The sequence below is a fragment of the Bison bison genome, unplaced genomic scaffold (genome assembly GCF_000754665.1).
Source record: "Bison bison bison isolate TAMUID 2011002044 unplaced genomic scaffold, Bison_UMD1.0 scf7180017864330, whole genome shotgun sequence".
Classification (NCBI taxonomy): Eukaryota; Metazoa; Chordata; class Mammalia; order Artiodactyla; family Bovidae; genus Bison; species Bison bison.
In genome coordinates this window covers 10,299,467-10,323,508 of record NW_011494902.1, presented here as the reverse complement: position 1 = coordinate 10,323,508, position 24,042 = coordinate 10,299,467, and the positions used below count along the sequence as shown (strand labels likewise).

Below are 24,042 nucleotides of genomic sequence, written 5' to 3'. Positions count from 1 at the left end.
TGCCATCTATGGGGTTGCACAGCGTTGCACACGACTGAAGTGACTTACTAGTAGCAGCAGCATATTCACATTTGCCATGCTGGACGTTAAGGCTTTAACGTATGAATTTGGGAGGAAAACAATTTAGTCCACGATAGTTAGCATATATTACATTATAGTGAAGCAAAAGTGTTAAGTTCTACATTCACCAATTCTGATTAGTTGTCTTATAATGTGATGATAGGAAAAAGCTGATACAATATTTTTAATCTAATTATAGATTATCATAAGTATTCATCATTTTTAAACTTTTCCCTCAAATTTTAAAATTAATTTCTCTTGGATACAACTTTTTATTTTGTTTGTATAAGTTTTTACATTCAACATATATTGCACTTTAAAAAGATTGTTAAGTTACTTATATTTATATGTTACTTTATAAATTTCAAAAAATTTCAATATTTTTTTCACAGTAATTCAAAGGTTTACCATTATTGATATTTAGATTATTTTATGATTCAGAAGTAAGTAGTCAGTACCTACAGATGTTGTAGATACGAACACAAAAGTAAACTTCACTTTTGGCATATAAGAAATTCTGAATGATCATAAAGCAACTGTTTCAAAAGAACAGGGAGGGTAAAATCCTAGTAACTTTTGGTTGAAGAATGAATAAAAAGCAACTAGAGAAAAATTATAACAGGAACATATTTAATTTTTTTCTACTAACAATAAAGTAATAAGGATCTTACTAAAATTTTAGAGACATTTTTATAATGTCAAAAATCTCCTAAAATGTTCAAAATATTTTACCTAATTTTATGTATTTATGTCTCTATATCTGTCTATCCATTCATCCATTGATTTACTTACTTGAACTCTCTTTAATTGCATTAATTCTCCAGTCTTAATAAAAATCATATTAAAAGCAGATAGAAATTTCAAGTTTAGAAAAAGGAAACAAAATCAATTCCCACAGTTACTGTTAGGCTAATTATTAGGTTTTTTAGTGAGACCTTGCTGCTTCAAACTAGGATGCTGTTAACAATACCTATTGTTTCAGTAGCAGAGAATCTTTCTGCAGTGATCTAGAATTGAAGAAAGGTGTGAATGCTGTCAAACAGCTCTTTTGTCTGAATTTACAGTTGCATAGACTAAACCAACTTCTGGCCTAGCATGAGAGATGGGTTATTAAATGGACTTTGGCACATACTTTATCTGAACACTAGGAATTTGAAATGACATTTGAAACAGTGGGGTCTGTTCTCTAGCTAATGTAATAATGCAAAGGGAATAAAAAACAAAGCTAAGTATACATTTCCACATTTCTGGAGACAGAAAAAATAGTTAAGATTTTAAAATATCCTGGCTGCTGAAATGGTTCATGTAGTTTGTGGAGTAGTTAAATGCTTATGTTTCCATAAAAACCATGTAATTCAGAAATGAAACTGTAATTGATGACCTAAAAAAATCTGTATCCAGTGAATTGCGATATTCACTTACTGCTTGTCCTTGTAGGGATTTTTAGAGATTTCCACACAATTACTGTCTTCTATACCATGGTTTGGGGAAAAAAAAAAAGAAATATATATAATATACCTCACTTGGACTTCTCTGGTGGCTCAGACGGTAAAGTGTCTGCCTACAATGCAGGAGACCCGGATTTGATCCCTGGGTTGGGAAGATCCCCTGGCGAAGGAAATGGCAACCCACTCCAGTACTCTTGCCTGAAGAATCCCATGGATGGAGGAGCCTAATAGGCTACAGTCCATGGGGTCGCAAAGAGTCGGGCACAACTGAGCAACTTCACTTTCACTTTTTCATCTATAACTATCAAATTATAATTTGCAATAGACACAAATATGACTGTCATAAAATTCAGGAATGAATGTGAATCAGAAATGTATTTATGGAATTATTGGAGAACCAGCCCAGTATTGATGATCTAAGATCATTAGTAGAAATGCATACTTACAGGCATCTAAAAGAAATGTTTAAATGAGATTCATAGTTAGGTATAAAAATGGTCAGTGCCTCAGAGAATAAGAAACCATAACTTTTAGGGTTATCCATTGGGATAAATATCAACTGGTTAGCATGAAATTTCATAGTGTGTGGTTCTCATCAAATAGAAAATACTCAAGTTAAAAATAGATACATTCTTCTAGACCTGTACTATCCATATGAGTCACTGGCTTCCTACTTTTTTTTCAAGTTTGAATTAATTAAAATGAAATACAATAAAGATTCAATTTACAGTCACACCAGCCACAAATTAAGTGCTCACTCGACACAGTTGACTAGTCATTATTTTATTGGACAGCATAGATATAGACTATTTCCATCATAAAACAAATTACTCTCCTAGAGAAACAGCCCTCTTCTAGAGAATTAACTGATCTTTGAGCAATCTTACTTTACAGTGTCTACATATGCCATCAGAAGAACATATCACCCCTCCTTTTGTGTTATTTCCAGTTAAGAGGATCTGAAAATAAGAGTTTACCTTAATTCACAAAAAATATTTATTCCTCTTACTACTAAAACATTTAGCTGTGTCATTGAACCAGTTATGCCCATTGAGTTAGATGAACTATTTGAACAAATGCAAAAATCAGGTGAAATATTTTATTGTAAATACCTATTTTTTAGGATTTAAAAACTCTTTGCCCTTTTGTCTAGGTCATCCTCAAGTGCTTAGGTAGCAGGAAGAAAAGTATCAAGAGATAGTCATTATTTTGCAGAATAAGCACTTATTTTGGCATATAAATTATCTTTGCAGGGACTTTTTTATTGTAAAGTCACTTGTACTTTTAAAGTATCTTCTGTGATGGTTTGGACAGACTTATGTACTCTTAGAGGGGCTTCCCTGGTGGCTCAGATGTTAAAGCATCTGTCTGCAATGTGGGAGACCTGGGTTCGATCCCTGGGTTGGGAAGATCCCCTGGAGAAGGAAATGACAACCCACTCCAGTCGTCTTGCCTGGAGAATCCCATGGATGGAGGAGCCTGGTGGGCTACAGTCCACGGGGTCTCAAAGAGTCGGACATGACTGAGTGACTTCACTTCACTTCTTCACTTCATGTACTCTTAGGTTTATGATACTAGATTTGCACATGCGATTCAATGATTGTGTGTTTGTGTGTGTGTTTCAGATGTGCAACAAATGGCGATTGACTGGCTAACGAGGAATCTCTATTTTGTGGACCATGTCAGTGACCGGATCTTTGTGTGTGATTACAACGGGTCTGTTTGTGTCACCCTGATTGACTTGGAACTTCACAATCCGAAGGCAATAGCAGTGGATCCAATAGCAGGGTAAGAAATTCTTCTTTATAGTGTTTGATCTGAAATAATTTCCCTGGAAAAAAAAAAAAGTCTGAGAAGAGTGGTGGAATATAAGACAACAGGCTCAAAAGTGTTTTTTATGTTGATTTGAACAGTTACATTACAGGAAGGAAAAAAGAAGTTGTAATCTACTGTGAAGAAGCTGAGTCACACCGTTTCCTTAACACATCATTGTTGCAGGGCTTGCCTAAGACACAGTCAACCCACTACTCTCCTAATGATCACTTTGATGTCACCAGAGAAGAGCCTCAGCATTGTTTTAGGTTAAAGACAAGAGACCTAAGTTACTTAGTAGTGGACCTTGTAGTTACCAAACTTCAAAAATTCTACCTTAAAAATGGGCTGTTAAAAAATTTAGGTCCAACACAACATTTAGGATTTATTAAAGGAACACTGTACATGTTTGAGGATATTAGTAAGACATGAAGTTTGTCTTTGTTACTTGAAACGATTTTCTTCCTCCAACTATTGATGTGTAAACATTGTCGTATTATGGAGTAACTGAATTAATCATCAGCTTTGCAAGCTGCTTTATTGGTTAAAAAGAGGCCTTATTTTATCTGAACTTCTTTTAGCTAATAAACTAATTCCTCTTTTTTTAATATTTCATAATTTATCAAATTATAGGTAAATATGTTTAAATTCCCAATAACTTATTTCATGTAATTAGGAACTTAATACAGGAATTATACTTTAATTTTATAAACACTATGATATTATATAAAGTTCTATAAAATCAATAGTTTTACCAGTAACTATTGGGAAAGGATATTCTCAAAATAATGGCATAGTGTACAACTTTAGTTGGAGGAGCTGGTGGGTGCTTTTTTCAGATATAAGTTGTAACAAAGATTTAAGAGCAAAAATTTTATCCTTGTTATAGCTTTAATCGTCCCCTGGCAGTTCAGGCTGAAATGTCTGATGGAACATAGCCTAAGCTGCCATAAGCCTCCATTCAATAAATGGGAAAATATTTACTGAAGAAACAGCTGTCATCCATATGTGGACTTCTGTCACTCTTTACTTAAAGTCTGATTGAATATTAAGATGCATCATCACAATGGTTCTGATTCTGACAAGAACAGCTTGCACGTAAGAGCTTTGCTAGGAAGCCTGTGTAATATAATTCTTGAATGTAGCTCTATTTGTATTTGCAGCAGATGGTTACTTGACTCAAATCTGACTGCAGCAATGCTTCGAAAGACATTAGTAAGAGAAGTTGTACTTAAACTGATTTGTTTGGGTGTTGAATAAGGGTAGTAAGGAAGAATTGGAAATATACAAATGTGCTAACAACATTCTTCTGGCATTCTGTTTAGAAATATATTTGCGTGCATGTTTTTCCTGGGTGTGCTAAATGAATTCAGAAGTAGCCTTTATACAGTCTTGTCTGTCGAAAGTGTTAAGAGATGAAGCTGTTGTGTTTCTCCCCTTTCTACCACTCTTATTATTCCCCATTCTTAAAAACAAAAGATTCAGAGACTCTTTTCAAATAGAACTGCCATTCTGAAATATAATGTTTGTGACACCACCATCTCCCCTTCTGAACAGCAACATATTTTATCTTCTCAAGCTTCCTATTTCTCCCTGTCATTACATGAAAGAACCATATTTTGTCATTTTTGTGAAAGGACTTAGGAGTAGAAAGCCTCCACATTGCTGTGTTTATTCTCTGCTGGATTCCTCTGGGCCTAGTAACTGTTTAAATGTATTTTGTCACGTATCATTTATCACAAAAGGCTCTTTGGAATTTTTTGTTTGTTTGTTGGAGTTTGCTATGTGTCTCAATTGCTGTTTTTTCAGTCATGGATTTTAGAAATCAAGGAAGGAAAAGCTCTTCATGTTTATAAATATAATCCTGTTTATAATAGAACAGTTTTTAAAATATTCTGATATTTTTCTCTTAATATCAGAAATTTGGCTAGGGTTAATGTGCTACTGTCTAGGGAAACAACAGCAAGTTTTTCTTTTTTCTCTTTTTTCTTCTATTTTTGGGCAGCTCAAGGGTAATTTGAATAGGTGAGGTTAGAATGACTCTGCATGATCTACTTAAGAGGACAAGCACCATCAGTGAAATTTCTCCTGCCTTTTCCTAATTGTTATAACTTCAGTTCAGAAAATATCAGAATGTCTTAAAAGTCTGACCCAACTATTAAGTGCCTGACCTTGATAGGTATAGAAAAGGATGGAGATCTTCTTTACCTCTCACGGGCTACATTGAAAAATATACTTTTTACTGGACTGTGCTTCTGATGTTACTTTCCTCAACCTCCTATTCCCTTTTTATATAAAAATTATTACAATATTGTCATTCTAAAATTTCTAATTTTTAAAAAAAATTTCTCCATGAGTTGAATATAGATTAGTAATTTTCTCCAGAAAATCAACATGACTTGGACCAGGCTCCAATCTAAATTTTCCAGAAAAAGATTGTTTATAAACCTTGTTTTCATTCTTGCAGTATTGACATTGACTCATTAATTCAGGCTATTTTTCTGGAGATATTTCTTGAGATTTTCTTATTAATTTCAAATTTTAGCAGTGTTCTTTTCCCATGGTTTCTTGAAGAAATTTCTAAAACTATTTCTAATCCTGTCATAACCGTTTGAAGGTAGCACAGAGATCATAGTCCAACCACTATCAAAAATAGTTTTTCTGGTAGTAGTTATTAGAACTTGGCTTGTTTAATGATTAAGAGTTTAATCTAAAGTCACTCTCCCTGGGATCAAATCCTAGTTATACCAGTTACTAGATGTTGGATGTCTCTTTTTATCTTTATTTTCCTATCTTAAAAATATGAATAATGATAATCCACTAAAGGGCTCTTGTGAGGATTAAATAATGTCAAACATATAAAGGGCTTACATACTTTCTGAGTATATGAAGTTCTTTTTTTCATGTTATTTCAAAAATAACTACTAATCTTTCCAATGCTTACAATACTGTTGTGAATAGAGTAACCAGACCAATATTTCGCTTCATTAAAGATGATCTTTTTGTTTACATTCCAATTCTCTTTCTACTAAAATGCTTTAAAATGGCTTACTTCATATAGACTGTCTATTATATAGCCAAGTACTAAGTAAAAGGAGGGGAAATGACAATAAAGTAGTATGGCATGGAAATAAAATGAAATGTATATGTGATGGAGGACAAAATTATAGAATAACTATGGGTTTAAGGAAGAAAGTAGCAAAGGAAACACTATTTTAATAATTGATCTTGTGGAGGTTATGTTTGAATTACCTTTGAGGTCTTTTAGAATATAAAACTAGAGAATAAACCACCTTCATAGTTACCTTTGTCAGTTGATCTGTATTTTTAATATCAAATTGTTTTAATACTAAACCATTTAGTTTTTCAGTCTGATGAAGGTTATAACTGAGGACAGGAGAGAAACTAGTTTACAATTTTGGTTCTAAGGTTTGTTTCCAAGATTCCTATTAAACTAAAATCATCACACTACACTATACAAAAATACATTTTACCATGAGTATAAAATTGTTACAATAATTTTGCAAATCAGATCAGATCAGATCAGATCAGTCGCTCAGTCATGTCCAACTCTTTGCGACCCCAAGAATCGCAGCACGCCAGGCCTCCCTGTCCATCACCAACTCCCAGAGTTCACTGAAACTCACATCCATCAAGTCAGTGATGCCATCCAGCCATCTCATCCTCTGTCGTCCCCTTCTCCTCCTGCCCCCAATCCCTCCCAGCATCAGAGTCTTTTCCAATGAGTCAACTCTTCGCATGAGGTGGCCAAAGTACTGGAGTTTCAGCTTTAGCATCATTCCTTCCAAAGAAATCCCAGGGCTGATCTCCTTCAGAATGGACTGGTTGGATCTCCTTGCAGTCCAAGGGACTCTCAAGAGTCTTCTCCATCACCACAGTTCAAAAGCATCAATTCTTCAGCATTCAGCCTTCTTCACAGCCCAACTCTCACATCCATACACGACCACAGGAAAAACCATAGCCTTGACTAGACGAACCTTTGTTGGCAAAGTAACGTCTCTGCATTTGAATATGCTATCTAGGTTGGTCATAACTTTCCTTCCAAGGAGTAAGCATCTTTTAATTTCATGGCTTCAGTCACCATCTGCAGTGATTTTGGAGCCCAGAAAAATAAAGTCTGACACTGTTTCCCCATTTATTTCCCATGAAGTGATTGGACCAGATGCCATGATCTTCGTTTTCTGAATGTTGAGCTTTAAGCCAACGTTTTCACTCTCCACTTTCACTTTCATCAAGAGGCTTTTTAGTTCCTCTTCACTTTCTGCCATAACGGTGGTGTCATCTGCGTACCTGAGGTTATTGATATTTCTCCCAGCAATCTTGATTCCAGCTTGTGTTTCTTCCAGTCCAGCATTTCTCATGATGTACTTTGCATATAAGTAAAAGAAACAGGGTAACAATATACAGCCTTGATGAACTCCTTTTCCTATTTGGAGCCAGTCTGTAGTCCCATGTCCAGTTCTAAGTGTTGCTTCCTGACCTGCATTCAAATTTCTCAAGAGGCAGATCAGGGGGTCTGGTATTCCCATCTCTTTCAGAGTTTTCCACAGTTTATTGTGATCCACACAGTCAAAGGCTTTGGCATAGTCAATAAAGCAGAAATAGATGTTTTTCTGGAACTCTCTTGCTTTTTCCATGATCCAGCGGATGTTGGCAATTTGATCTCTGGTTCCTCTGCCTTTTCTAAAACCAGCTTGAGCATCAGGAAGTTCACGGTTCACATATTGCTGAAGCCTGGTTTGGAGAACTTTGGGCATTACTTTACTAGCGTGTGAAATGAGTGCAATTGTGCAGTAGTTTGAGCATTCTTTGGCATTGCCTTTCTTTGGGATTGGAATGAAAACTGACCTTTTCCAGTCCTGTGGCCACTGCTGAGTTTTCCAAATTTGCTGGCATATTGAGTGCAGCACTTGCACAGCATCATCTTTCAGGATTTGGAATACCTCAACTGGAATTCCATCACCTCCACTAGCTTTGTTCGTAGTGATGCTTTCTAAGGCCCACTCGACCTCACATTCCAGGATGTCTGGCTCTAGGTGAGTGATCACACCATCATGATTATCTGGGTCTCAAAGATCTTCTTTGTACAGTTCTTCTGTGTATTTTTGCCATCTCTTCTTAATATCTTCTGCTTATGTTAGGTCCATACCATTTCTGTCCTTTATCGAGCCCATCTTTGCATGAAATGTTCCTTTGATATCTCTGATTTTCTTGAAGAGATCCCTAGTCTTTCCCATTCTGTTGTTTTCATCTATTTCTTTGCATTGATCGCTGAAGAAGGCTTTCTTATCTCTTCTTTCTATTCTTTGGAACTCTGCATTCAGATGTTTATATCTTTCCTTTTCTCCTTTGCTTTTTGCTTTTCTTCTTTTCACAGCTATTTGTAAGTCCTCCCCAGAAAGCCATTTTGCTTTTTTGCATTTCTTTTCCATGGGGATGGTCTTGATCCCTGTCTCCTGTACAATGTCACGGACCTCATTCCATAGTTCATCAGGCACTCTATCTATCAGATCTAGGCCCTTAAATCTATTTCTCACTTCCACTGTATAATTATAAGGGATTTGATTTAGGTCATACCTGAGTGGTCTAGTGGTTTTCCCTACTTTCTTCAATTTCAGTCTGAATTTGGCAATAAGGAGTTCATGATCTGAGCCACAGTCAGCTCCTGGTCTTGTTTTTGCTGACTGTATAGATCTTCTCCATCTTTGGCTGCAAAGAATATAATCAATATGATTTTGGTGTTGACCATCTGCTGATGTCCATGTATAGAGTCTCCTTTTGTGTTGTTGGAAGAGGGTGTTTGTTATGACCAGTGCATTTTCTTGGCAAAACTCTATTAGTCTTTGCCCTGCTTCATTCCGTATTCCAAGGCCAAATTTGCCTGTTACTCCAGGTGTTTCTTGACTTCCTACTTTTGCATTCCAGTCCCCTATAATGAAAAGGACATCTTTTTTGGGTGTTTTAAAAGGTCTTGTAGGACTCCGTAAGAGGGGATCAATTGATGCTAAGCATGGTAAATATTAGAAAAACAGTAAAATTACTAAGATATAATTTAGGGATGGAGTTGGACTTGAAAATTCAGGGAAAATATTTGGGGGGCTTGAGGTATTGTGTATGTGCATTTCATCCTCCATTGCCCAGTCATGTCCACCTCTTTTGGAGCCCCATGGACTGTAGCTATCCAGGCTCCTTTGTCCATGGAATTTTGCAGACAAGAACACTAGAGTGGGTTGGGTTGCCATTTCCTCCTCTAGGAGATCTCCCCAACCCGGGGATTGAACTTGCATCTCTTGTGTCTCCTGCATCTCCTGCATTGGCAGGCAGATTCTAGCTAGAATTCATATTCAATAGAGTTATGTGAGATGACCAATTAGAGAGAGAGGGGAAATCTCCTATATCGTGTGAAATGGTGGAAATTGACTACATTACCAATACTATGTGTACCTTTTTTCTATGTAGGATAGACTTTTGACTTGTAAAGAAGGAATGGCAGAATGATCTGTCGCTTTTATTTGTGATCCATGACCCCATGTCAGTATTGAGGGGAAAAAATGTGTTGTCTTTGTTCTCTATTAAAGTAGTTTATCTGCCAGGATCCAGAAGAGGACTGAAGCTTAAGTCTCAGAAGCTGAATTCACATAAGAGTAACTGGCAGTATTTAATAGTTGATAATACCTTTCCCAACACCACCCTGGATCCCTGCTGTTGGTGAAACTAGTCATGGCTGAGAAAAATAAAAATAGAATCAAAGTTAAAGCTAATAGGGACCAAGACTGACTAATGAAAGGTACTTCCTCAGTACCTTCTTTGGAATTCCTCTTCATTAGAAGAAAACTCAGAAAAACATGGAGGCATTTTAATAGCTCCAATAGCCATTCTCCTGAATTTATGTATTGATCTGCTGTAATTTCTCTTTGGATATCTTAAACATTATTTTATTTTATTTTTATATGTTGAGGAATAAAATGAAATGCTGAAAGTGTATTTTGTTTTGTTAATTTAATTTTGAAACAGTCTTGGTCTTGAACATGATAGTAGTCCTCAGTTGGGTTGACCTCTGAATTCATCTGTATGTGGGAAAATGCTAAGGAAGTTGTCTACTTCTCTTTATATTCAATGGGTGATTGAGCACTGTACACAATGCAGTACAATGAAAACCTCCTTAGTCTTATAAATTTGTATTAATTATTCCAAAATTTTACCAATGCATTTTCTTATCTATTTCAATGAAATTCAATTGGATATCTATATAGCACTACCTGTATTTCTTTTTATCTATCTATAATCTGCCAGAATCCAGCTCTAGCAGCCAGGGAATCAGCCTGAAGGGGTGAGCGGTGTCAGCGGACAATGATGTAGCCTCTGACTCATAGTACAGAACTACATGTTTATTTCAAGCTTCAGTTTCTCTTTTATACTTTGACAAAAGCATTAGGTCATAGGTTTGATGTTTTTAGTTTCCCCCACCCAGATTTACTGTACTTAACTTGTGATTACATTGTAACTCATGCTACATTCTTCAGTTTATTTCTTATCTTTCTAAATCCTGTTTGCCCCTAGCATCTTAAGATCACTGTCTCCTAAAAAGGCTTCTAGCTATTCTTAATTATTCCTAAACCCTAAACTCAGCAATCTTCTTTTGCCATAAATATTTCCCTCACAAACAGGTCTCAGATAACAATCCTTCCCATGGCCTCAAGCTGCAACCAGTTGCTCATCCTGGGACAGTCTTTGTAAAGATCTTTGAACAAATGTCAATGGTTATCTTATAGATTATTTTCTGGGCACAACTGTAGAAGGCTTTGTGCTTTCTTATGCTTCTCTCAAGCACCTTAACATTCTTTCCAGCCAACTCAACCAAAGAAAGGAAAGAACAAGTCAGAATCACAAGGCCTAACTCCTTCATCCTGGGGCTGTGCCTGCGAGATGAGGAGAGGAGGTTGGGGCCGTGCCTCCATTTTGTCAGTAATGCCTAACATGGCTACAGACAATAAGCCATCTAAATATGCTATCTATCATCTATCTATATATATATATATATGCATATTTCCCATTTAACACTACTACAAACTTCTCTGGGTGAGTCTAACAATCTTAGATTTAGGTTCACAGATAATTATATAAGAAAATGGCATCTGCCTATCTTAGGCCAACTTACTAAAAGTCTTAGGAGAGTTATTGCCTACCACTTTTCAATCAAGAGTTGCAGATGCAAATAGGCAAGACAACATGGATGTACAGCTATGTGTTTCATGGTCTGAACTATTTTAACTGAAATTAGTGATTCAGAGCTACACTCAAGTGTATAAATCCATATGCATTCTCTTAACTATGACTCAAATTCTTTTATTCTCATTAGTTAATTTTGTCTAGGTTCAACTTCTTTCAAAATTCCTCTATAGACCTTTCTTCAAGTGTAGGTTTATGTATGGCATCACCTTGAATTACTGACTCCTTCAGTTACAAATGATTATTCTATTATACTGTAATTAGCCTGGTAATATGGAAGAGCAACTTGGAGTGGGCTTATTTTATTCAGTGCAACCTTTACTGGAAACTTAACACACATTGCTTTAATTCTCACTGTGTTCATGACTCATATAATTCACAATGGCAAAGTAATGCAAAAGCATTCTGCATCTCTATTTTCTTTGCTGTTCTCGATCTCATTTTTTTTAACTCTCTAAGTTTTTTTTTTTTTAATTTTATTTTATTTTTAAACTTTACATAATTGTATTCGTTTTGCCAAATATCAAAATGAACCCATCACATGTATACATGTGCTCCCCATCCTGAACCCTCCTCCCTCCCCCTACCATCCCTCTGGGTCGTCCCAGTGCACTAGCCCCAAGCATGTAGTATTGTGCATTGAACCTGGACTGGCATCTCGTTTCATACATGATATTTTACATGTTTCAATGCCATTCTCCCAAATCTTCCCACCCTCTCCCTCTCCCACAGAGTCCATAAGACTGTTTCATACATCAGTGTCTCTTTTGCTGTCTTGTACACAGGGTTATTGTTATCATCTTTCTAAATTCCATATATATGCATTAGTATACTGTATTGGTGTTTTTCCTTCTGGCTTACTTCACTCTGTATAATAGGCTCCAGTTTCATCCACCTCATTAGAACTGATTCAAATGAATTCTTTTTAATGGCTGAGTAATACTCCATTGTGTATATGTACCACAGCTTTCTTATCCATTCATCTGCTGATGGACATCTAGGTTGCTTCCATGTCCTGGCTATTATAAACAGTGCTGCGATGAACATTGGGGTACACGTGTCTCTTTCCCTTCTGGTTTCCTCAGCGTGTATGCCCAGCAGTGGGATTGCTGGACCATAAGGCAGTTCTATTTTGTTAATCTTATCTCTAAATTATAGAGTTCAAAAGCTTGTTTTAATTATACATAATATCTTCCCAATCTTTTACCCATTCCCTGTTAGAGAGGTTTCTTTGAATTCTCATTGAATAATGATGTCCGCTCAACTAGAGAAAGTAACGGAAAAGCTGTGTACAGCCTAAATTATGAAGGGATTTATCATTTCATTGAAAGCCTGGATTTAGGACAGCCCTTGGTTGATTCATTGACTCAACAGTATCATTAACCACCTGGGTTCCTCCTACCTCTTTATTGTGTGATGTTATCATTAGTGTGTGCTTTTCAAGCTAATTGCCCTGTGGTTACAAGACAGCTATTGAAGTTTCAGGGATCCTAACTAGAAACATGGTAGTCAGTTAAAAAACAAAAAACAAAAACCAGCACTACTTCTTCCTTGGGTGTAGAAGAGCTCCCAAAGCAGATATTCCCTCATGTCTTCTTGGTCAGAACTGAGTACATGCCAACTTAAATGAGACAGTCATAGACAACTTTTTTTTTCCCCCATTGGCATATGAAAGACAGAGGGACATGGGAGAGAATTTGGGACCACAATAACATGGAAGAAAGAAAAATGGATTATGCACCTACATCATCTTACACAGACATTGTAGTGTAATAATTCTTTCTCATGTACAGCCCTTTATCTTTTCTTTATATTTCTCAGGCACTGAGGGGCCTCTTTCCACTTAGCTAACCCTGTGGAATATGTACAAATATTATATTACAACCCTTTATTCAATCTTCTCTGAGAGTTTCTTTGTTTGCTTTAAGCCCAGAATGTTAAAACTAATTCTGAGGAGTATTTCTCTTGTCACTATTTTAAGAGAGAAATAAGAGAGATCAGTGGCTCAGTCGTGTCCGACTCTTTGCGACCCCATGAATCACAGCACGCCAGGCCTTCCTGTCCATCACCAACTCCCAGAGTTCACCCAGATTCACGTCCATCGAGTCAGTGATGCCATCCAGCCATCTCATCCTCTATCGTCCCCTTCTCCTCCTACCCCTAATCCCTCCCAGCATCAGAGTCTTTACCAATGAGTCAACTCTTCACATCAGGTGGCCAAAGTTCTGGAGTTTCAGCTTTAGCATCATTCCTTCCAAAGAAATCCCAGGGCTGATCTCCTTCAGAATGGACTGGTTGGATCTCCTTGCAGTCCAAGGGACTCTCAAGAGCCTTCTCCAACACCACAGTTCAAAAGCATCAATTCTTCAGCATTCAGCCTTCTTCACAGTCCAACTCTCACATCCATACATGACCACTGGAAAAACCATAGCCTTGACTAGACGGACCTTTGTTGGCAAAGTAATGTCTCTGCTTTTGAATATGCTATCTAGGTTGGTCATAACTTTCCTTCCAAGGAGTAAGCATCTTTTAATTTCATGGCTTCAGTCACCATCTGCAGTGATTTTGGAGCACTGCACCAAAAATAAAGTCTGACACTGTTTCCACTGTTTCCCCATCTATTTCCCATGAAGTGGTGGGACCGGATGCCATGATCTTCATTTTCTGAATGTTGAGCTTTAAGCCAACGTTTTCACTCTCCACTTTCACCTTCATCAAGAGGCTTTTTAGTTCCTCTTCACTTTCTACCATAAGGGTGGTGTCATCTGCATATCTGAGGTTATTGGTATTTCTCCCAGCAATCTTGATTCCAGCTTGTTTTTCTTCCAGTCCAGCATTTCTCATGATGTACTCTGCATATAAGTTAAATAAACAGGGTGACAATATAAGCCTTGACAAACTCCTATTTTAAGGCAAATGACAATTATTTTTGTTTTTTTGTTTTCTGTAACTTTTTCTACAACACTGATAAGGAACTGGGTTGAGGGTACTCTGTATAGCATTCCACTATCTCTTTAAAGATATAGTGTGAGAGGCTGGGATGGAAGCTTTTATTGTACCAGATTTTCCAACACTCTTGGAAACTATGTGACTATTTCTAAGCCACTGGGGTAATATTAAGTAAATTATTGTTTCACTTATGAAATGATTCTATGGTGGCATTAAAACTTTCTTACTCTCTGCCAAAGAATAGTTTACATATTTGGAGAATTTGTGCTGTTATTTAAAAACAATTTTATATTTTTAAGAAGTTAAAATTTATTTCTAATTGTTTCCTATGTAGAGTTCTATGAAATCATGAGGTAGTAATAAGGCAGTTTATTGCTTTTGAAACTATATGGACAGCTTTCATGTGGCACTCAGGTGTGATCAGACATCAAAAATATGATATAGTCTATTCTCTTATGGAGCTTGGAGTATAACAGAATTATGCATCAAATATCAAATATTATGGTCAGAAGATATGGTTACTAAAGCTTACCCACCAAAATGATAGATAAGAAATACTAAGCAGTAATTTATTTGACATTTCTGAGATAAATAATGGATAAGGCATAAATGTTACTTAAAAAAATAAAAATGAGAGAAACTTGGTTTGTAAACACTGAAGGAAAGGACAGGATTTAAAAACAATAGAATAAGTACTTAGCACCACTCCCCTTGAACATATAACATAAATTCTGAATTTTACCAAGTACATTATAATCATATATAACCAAAACACATACACAAACAAGAAGTAAAAACAATGTTCAGCTTTTATGCTGAGATACAGTTTGTTCTGCTTGACTGCTGAGCCTTGCAGGATATTGAACCAAAATTGATAATTTCCCTTGAGCCAGATTCTCAGTGGTTTGATTTGGGAGAAATTAACCTGACTTTTAGGGGCACAGTGGATGTTTTCCAATGGCAAGTGATTTTTCACTCAACATTTTTTTTTTAAATTATGTAAAAGGAAAAGCAAATATTGAGAGCCTTTGATATTCTTTCAGGTTTAGCTAAAAAATTGTCTATGTTAGTATTTGTAAAAATTGTACTTAGGCAGGGGTCTTCATACTTCCTGTTAACGAACTCCAGTATAAAAGAAGTCATCAAAAGAACATGAAAATGGCATAAAATTGACACATAGACCAGTGCAAGAGAATTGAGAGCACAGAAATAAACCCAAGCATATATGGTCAAGTAATATTTTTGATAAGGGAGCCAAGAATACTTAATGGAAAGAGACTCTCCAATAAATAGTGCTAGAATAATTGGATATATACATGTAAAATAATGAAGCTGGACCCATATCTTATATAATTTACACAAATGAATTCAAAATGAATTAAAGATTTAAATGTAAGACCTGAAATCATGAAATAACCTAAAATAAAGCTTCTTGGCATGGGTCTAGGCAATCAGTTTTGAATATGATACCTAAAGCACAAGTAACTAAATTAAATGAATGGGAATACATCAAACTTAAAAGTTTCTAAATAGCAAAAAAAAAAAAAAAATCAGCAAAGGGAAAAGACAATCTCATTGTTGTTCAGTCACAAAGTCATACCCAGCTCTTTGTGATGCCATGGACTACAGTAGGCTAGGCTTCCCTGTCCTTCAGTATCTCCTAGAGTTTTCTCAAACTCATATCCATTGAGTCAACTAATTGGTCAATCAGCCACTGGTTGATTCCATCCAACCATCTCATTGTATTTTGCTCACTTCTCCTGTCCTTAGTCTTTCCCAGCATCCGGGTCTTTTACAGTGAGTCAGCTCTTCTCATCAGGTGGCAAAAGCATTGGAGCTTCAGCATCAGTTCTTTCAATAAATATTCAGGATTAATTTCCTTTAATATTGACTGATTTGATCTCCTTGCTGTCCAAGGGATTCTCAAGAGTCTTCTGTAGAACCACAATTCTGAAGCATCAATTCTTCAGCAATCAGTCTTATTTATGGGCCATCTCTCACATCTGTGCATGACTACTGGAAAATGATAATTTTGACTATACAGACCTTTGTTGACAAAGTGATGTCTCTAGTTTTTAATACATTGTCTATCTACAGAATGAGAAAAAAAATGCAAACAATATATCTGATAAGTGGCTAGTATCCAAAAATGTATGAGTTATTTCCTCATACAACTCAATAGCATAAAAAACAACCCAATTGAAAAATGGGTAAAGGACATAAATAGATGTATGAAAGGCCAACAGATATATTAAAAGGTGTTCAACGTCAGTAGTCTTTGCTACTGCTAAGTCACTTCAGTCATGTCCGACTCTGTGCGACCCCATAGATGGCAGCCCACCAGGCTCCCCTGTCCCTGGGATTCTCCAGGCAAGAACACTGGAGTGGGTTGCCATTTCCTTCTCCAATGCATGAAAGTGAGAAGTGAAAGTGAAGTCGCTCAGTCGTGTCCGACTCTTCGCGACCCCATGGACTGCAGCCCACCAGGCTCCTCCATCCATGGGATTTTCCAGGCAAGAGTACTGGAGTGGGGTGCCATTGCCTTCTCCGCAGTAGTCTTTAGAGAAATGCAAATTAAATGACAACTTAGACAGTGATACATGTCATTTTTTTCTCAATAAAACTGTAAAAAGTAAAATGAAAAATTATGATTAAATGCACAATTAACTGCAGATAAAAATGTGCCCTGGTGACATCTTAAAATAAATTAATGCTTTTTGAGAAAAACAGAACAATTTCTGTAATTCTTCTTGTTCATAATTATTGAGTATAGTTATGGAACATCATAAAAATGCTTAATAAATCCCTATATTTACTTCCTAAATCTTTTTAATGTGGCATAAAATGAGACTAAATACTGAAAGAAAATATCCCTGTTTTCTGGAAGCCTTCAGTCTAGGTCTTAAAATAAAAGTTAGAATTGAGAATCTAATTAATTTGAAGTATACCTAGGTATTTAATTTGTCTAGTGAAGTCAATCTGGGAATTGTCTAAAGTGGAACATTGCAGTGATGCAAAAGCCTCCAAATTGATACAGCCTCTGATTAATTTTTTATGAAAGTAAAATGCCCCACTTTATTTTTTAATTTTTATTGCATTATGAATTTAATTTGATAAGTATATTTCAAATGTATATAATAATTTAATTTGTTTATTAAAATGACTGCTTAGGACAAGTATAATTCATATTGGTTACACATAAATTTTGATTTAATATAAATAGAATAATCTAACAAGGACTATATTTACTAAGGTAATGTAGTTTTATCAACTCTTAGATTGCAACATAATACAGTTATATTTCTCCCTTACATGTGAATTTGATGAAGGTGTTGGTACACAGCTTAATTCATGTAGTTTGGTATCAAAGTTCCTTCTAATTTATGGCCATGGAATCTCATAGAATCTTGGAATATTCTCTTAACTAGCTGAAGGGGAAAATATTGAAGATACATAGACAGAGTAGGTACAAGGGGATCAGGGAAATGTAGCCCCTGGCTAGGGAGTTCCTTGTTCATAACAACACAATAGAATGTAAATGGGAGCATCCATTTCCAAAGAATAGTTTGCCATCTCAGCCAATGTCTTGTCTTCTGGCTACCAAATATCCATATGCATCCTTTTTCCCTTACATCGAATCCAATACAGTTAAGACCAAGTAGAGGATCTCTAGGTGATGTGCAGTCCTCTCTATTGTGTCCTTTTATTGCTCCTTATTGTGAAGTGAACTGTGAACCAAAAACAAAATATATAAATGAATGGACCAGTGATAAAATAACAGAAAATTTCCACTTAAAAAATAGAAGACTGGATGCACATACTAGTCACTGTGACAGAGCAATAATGTAATCAGCCAGGCAAGTAAAGTGAAGACTTTCTCCTCTGACTTTTTGGAAGTCACTTGTCTAGACAGCTTGTTTCCCTGAAACATTGCCCCTCGTCCACTGTCCTCTGTTACCTATGCTTCCACTGGGAGGTTCTTTCTCATCTGTTGTGCTCAGTGCTACATCAAAGTTGGCAGTGAGGAATCTGCTTTCCCTGGGGGCTTTATGTATTTCACAGTTGTCCCTTTCAAATTCTTTAAAGATTTAAAGAGACAAAGGATTTTGTAAGCTAGGCACATGGCTTTTTGCAGTTACAAATTCCCTTGAAAATTAGTAGACTTATTTCTTTGTTTCCTATTACTTGGACATACCAATAACTACACTCAGTTATGGTTTAGAAATAATTATCAAATTATTTCTTTCCACCTCACTTTCTTGGTTTTCTCTTTCAGCATAATAGTGAATCACTTTGAGGCCTGAAAACAGTAATTCAGTGTGAAGCAAATACCTTTTGTCTGAAGGATAAACTCTTCTATTTGAGAAAGCGTAATTGGCTTTTGTTGCTCAAAGCTATTTTCAATATCTTTTTTCTTACTATTCTGGTTCTAGAAGCAATGGACTTTTCTAAATCTGGGAGGTCCCAACTTTGACTTCCCTTTCAGTTTTTGTTATCAAATAGACAATTTGAACTTAAACTTTTTTTTTTTTTGTAATATCTTGCCAGAGTAAGCATGCAGTAACTAATACAACTACTATCATACTTTTAAATGTCTTTCTTTAAACCTATAAGGCTCAATAATCATTTGATTTTCCCTCCCAAGATATTTTCCAAGTTATTAAAAAGGACATTTTTAATCAAGGAGTTTTAGCCTTTAGTATTTTCAGTCCTGAACAATAGTTACCCTGCTCCTGCTGCCTTACCATTAAGCCCAAGGTTATGTATTTTAGATATTTATTAAGGTACTTCTATACTTGTGCTACCAGCTTTTGAATCTGTTATGGTAATACTTGCTGCTTGTAAATTTCAGTGGGTCACACAATATAAAGGTGTTTTTTGTTTTAATGCTCAAGTTAAAGTCCAGTGCACATGTTCCTATTTATTAGATAGCTTTTCTCCAGGTGTTGATGCTAAGATGCAGAGTCCTTCTGTCTTGTGGTTTCTACATCCTTAAGGGTCTTGGAATCTTCTGATTTTTGAGGGGAGAGAAAAGATGCATCTGCTGTTTAAAAAAGAAAGTGACATCCAGTCATTTAATCACATTTGAAGGCAAGAAGACTGGATAGCATGGTTTCTAGCTGAGAAGATGTCAACCACTCCAGATTTTGAAAAAGGAGAGGCATGAGTCTTTGGTTGACTGTCCAATGACTGGACTGACCGATGACTGTCTCTGCCACTGTAGTCTCTGTCTGATTCATAAATACAAATATATCTTCATACACACACACACACACACACATATATATATTGATTGGCCAAATATATATGAATATATATTTGCCTTTTGCTTACTAGCAAATTAAATGTAGAGCAGATTAGCATTTCAAAGCCTTTGTTTCTTACAGGTATTTTAAACTGAACGGGTTCATCGTTTTTCAAACTGTCTTTACCTTGAATGAGTCATTTTTATTAAATTCATCTTTCCTCTTAACACATTCACAAATCCAAATCATCTATTAAAAGTTTGCTTGGCAGATATATAGTCAGAGAAACATTTAGATTATAACCTAGTAAATGAGTGAAATAATAAGCATCTTTACATTGGAACAATTTCACTAAATAACTAGTGCCAGATCCATAGAATCTAAGTACACTCTTCTCTGAAAGGGGAAGAAACACCATGTGATATTATTTTCTCTCTTTTCAGACACCAGAAGGAGTTGTGCTCTTCTATTTTTGTTTCTTAAGGCACTACTACTAACCCATGGAAGGCCTTATTTTGGATTTTATTTGATACACTCTAGGTTATTACTTATCCTTTTTGCTTATTTGGTGAATGGTCTGAATAAATTTAATATTTGCAGAAATTCAATCCGAGCATGAAAGACAATATGAAGGATTGATGAGGGTAACACTAGATGTAGAACAGAAAAACAAGACAGTTGAATAGTAGACATATAGTATGATAAGATTCAATGAATTTTAGAATACTTTTGATACTAGCAGAAATTCCAACTTCTATTGGATTAAATGATCATTTGTTTCCTCACTTAAGAAGGACAGAGGGAAATTCCATGGCTTCTCAGTGGTTAGGACTCTGGACTTTCACTGCTGAGGACCTGAATTTGACTCTTGGTTGAGAAACTAAGATCTTACAAACCACATGGCACAGCCATTAAAAAAAAAAAAAAAAAAGTTACATCTAGACTCAGTTGATTTGATGCCTCAATGACATCATCAGAAAGCAACCTCTCTTCAATTGTGTCAGCCCTGCCATCCACAGTTAAACCCCATTTCCTTATCCCTCATGGTCATAAGGTTGCTGCCAGCAGCAACTAAGGAAACATTGCTTACTTATTCTCATGCAGAAAGAAACCTGGCCCCTAAATAGGGACTAAAAATCCATTACTTCTTTGTAAATTGCTACATAAGGTTGTTTCCTTATACCTGGAGCAATATCCATGTCTGGGGGAATCACATTAATTAGAATTCACCCCAAGATCTGAATATGGGTCCAATTTTCCCTGAGTCATGTGGGCTTTAGTACTGATGAGGGTATGAGGGAATGATGGCTCTCTGAACATAATCAAGTTTCCATTGGGAGAAAAATAAACGGAAAAAAACAAAACAGATAATGTCAGTGAGAATGGAACAGAGATGTATGGATTTAGTGTCATTGGAATATTTGCTGTGGAATGCAAACTACTTGAGAGCAAATTTGTATTTTTCCTGATAGATATTTTAGGTGTTTTATAAAGCTCTGTGAATACTAGATAAGGGTGGTAATGGAAGTGATAATGATGATGGATGATGATGACAAAGATGGCAATGAAAACAGCATCAGTATCACCAGTGATGGTGATACCTTACCAAGGCAGTTTTGAAACTGTGGCTACCAAGTGGATTTTGATCTTGAAGACTGCTAAATTTAAAGAGAAAGTCCTAGTTTATTCCACAGGGAAAGATACTGTTAAGATTTTTAGTGACTTCCCAGTAAATAAGAGAGACACATGATTGATAATAAGGAAATTCCTGGTTAGAAAGACTAGCTGCTGGACAGTCTGCCTTCTTTTAGATCTTCTTACTCTTCAAACTGTGTATGTTTATTTTATTCTGACAAGTAACTGAATTGAATAAATACATTCATGAGAATACATAAATTCAAGTTTCCTTAATGAAGGAAAAAAAATAAGCTATGCCTGCTTTGTTTTTCATTCATTTTTCATAGTTTTTTCAGGTATTATACAGCTTAATATTGCTTTATTTGAGGAATAATTTAAATATATTTCTTAACATTAATTATATTAAGGTAATAGTGAACATCAATAGCTCATAAAACTTCTTTGTTTTGTAATCTGTAGGATTAAAGGCTAAAGTATGATTAATTATGATTAAAACCAAAATCCTATTTTCCCCCCATGAGCTAAAAATATTTATTTTTGCCAGTAATAAGTCAATGTAAAGGATCATAGTCCCTGCCTTAAACACCTGTAATTAATATTAATAATATTTTCTAAAAGTTATATCTGAGCTGTGGCATTTTCTGGGAGATAGTCTTATGAAAAGTTTGAATTAGAAAGGATATTGTATATTTGTCATAATGACATTCTTTGTGTTCATATTGTAGAACCATCTGTAAACCACTGAAGACAAAGTATAGTACCGTACTCTAAGGAGCATCTTGCTCTGCCCCTTTGTCCTTCTTGAACAGATGGTGAACCCATTATAGGGAGTTAGTTCACAGTGATCTCATCTGTGCTGTTGTAAACTGCCCCGTGATGGAGATGATTTTATTGAGTATGTTCTCATATATGACTTCAACAGCTGTAGAGCCTCGAGTCACTTTATCATCATTTACCAAAGTAAATACTAAACTATTTAACTCATATATGGAAAAGTAGAGTCAATGAACTAGTTTTACATTTTCTATCTTATTTTTCTTGTGCTGCATCAGAATGGGAATTTGCCATTCCAATAAGACCCATTTTGTTTGAGAGTCAGTGATAGGGAAAGAGATTAACATCCACAGCAGTGTTACTGTTTACTTTGGGCCAGGTGTTGCTCACTTCCTCTACATTCATCAACTTAAATTTGCAGTGTCCTGTGAGATACTTTGTACTACTATCTTTTGAAGATGAAGTTTGGGGAGAGGTAAATTATAGGTCCAGGGTTAAAGAACAGTAAGTACTGCAGTCGGGATTCAAACCCTAGCAATGTCACTCTGTAGCCTGTCCTTATATTCACTGCTCTATGCCAACAATGAATCAGCTTTAAACTAGTAAGTTTTATGATGAGTTGGGGGTTCATAGTATGCTAGCATTTACCCAGAAGACTGGGTACTCAGCCTTGCAGAAAATGACAATCTAGGAATATGCAATGTGGGAATTTTATATCTCCATATGTGGCACCTGTAGATGTGCTTATATGTCATCTCCATCAATGAACGGAAGTGACACAGAATTTGTTGCTGAAAACTGGAAGAAACTACACGATATTCTGGAAAAGGGTAACAGGTTGGAACAGGGGAATAGGGAGGGATGAACACTGAATGAATTTTTAGGGAATTAAATTCTTCTGTTTGATACCATAATGGTGAATACAAGTCATGCATTTGCCAAAACCGAAATAGATAATTATACAACTCAAAAAGTAAACTATGTGCTTAAGTTAATATAATGAATCAATATCCATTCATGAATGTATACATGTGTAACACACTAATACAAAATGTTACTAATAAGGAGAATTGTGAGAGCGAAGAAAGGAAGACAATATATCTACTCAATTTGCTATAAAAAAATAATGATCAAAAATGGTGTCTATTAACTTTTTTAAAGAAGGAGAAAAAGAAACTGTGTTGTAAATGATTACATGGCTATAGCTGAAGATCAAGAGAAACAGATGACAAATTTCGAAATTCAGTTCAGTTCAGTTCAGTCACTCAGTCCTGTCCCACTCTTTGCGACCCCATGAATTGCAGCACGCCAGGCCTCCCTGTCCATCACCAACTCCCAGAGTTTACCCAAACTCATGTCTGCTGAGTGGGTGATGCCATCTAACCATCTCATCCTCTGTCATCTCCTTCTCCTATCGCCCTCAATCTTTCCCAGCATCAGGGTCTTTTCAAATGAGTCAGTCTTCACATGAGGTGGCCAAAGTACTGGAGTTTCAGCTTTAGCATCATTCTTTCCAAAGAACACCCAGGGCTGATCTCCTTCAGAATGGACTGGTTGGATCTTCTTGGAGTCCAAGGGACTCTCAAGAGTCTTCTCCAACACCACAATTCAAAAGCATCAATTCTTCATTGCTTAGCTTTCTTCACAGTTCAACTCACACATCCATACATGACCACTGAAAAAACCATAGCCTTGACTAGATGGACCTTTGTTGGCAAAGTAATGTCTCTGCTTTTCAATATGCTGTCTAGGTTGGTCATAACTTTTCTTCCAAAGAGTAAGCGTCTTTTAATTTCATGGCTGCAGTCACCATCTGCAGTGATTTTGGAGCCCCCCAAAATAAAGTCTGCCACTGTTTCCACTGT

The 24,042-nt window shown here is 36.0% G+C and overlaps 1 protein-coding gene across 1 annotated transcript in view; it reads left to right on the top strand.

The window, feature by feature from the left end:
* LRP1B (low density lipoprotein receptor-related protein 1B) overlaps positions 1 to 24,042 on the top strand; it is a 1,806,191-nt gene that overhangs the window by 664,096 nt on the left and 1,118,053 nt on the right. The window contains exon 6 of the mRNA XM_010853706.1: positions 3,134 to 3,296. Coding sequence (XP_010852008.1) covers positions 3,134 to 3,296 — 163 coding nt within the window. The remainder of the gene's footprint in view (positions 1 to 3,133; positions 3,297 to 24,042) is intronic.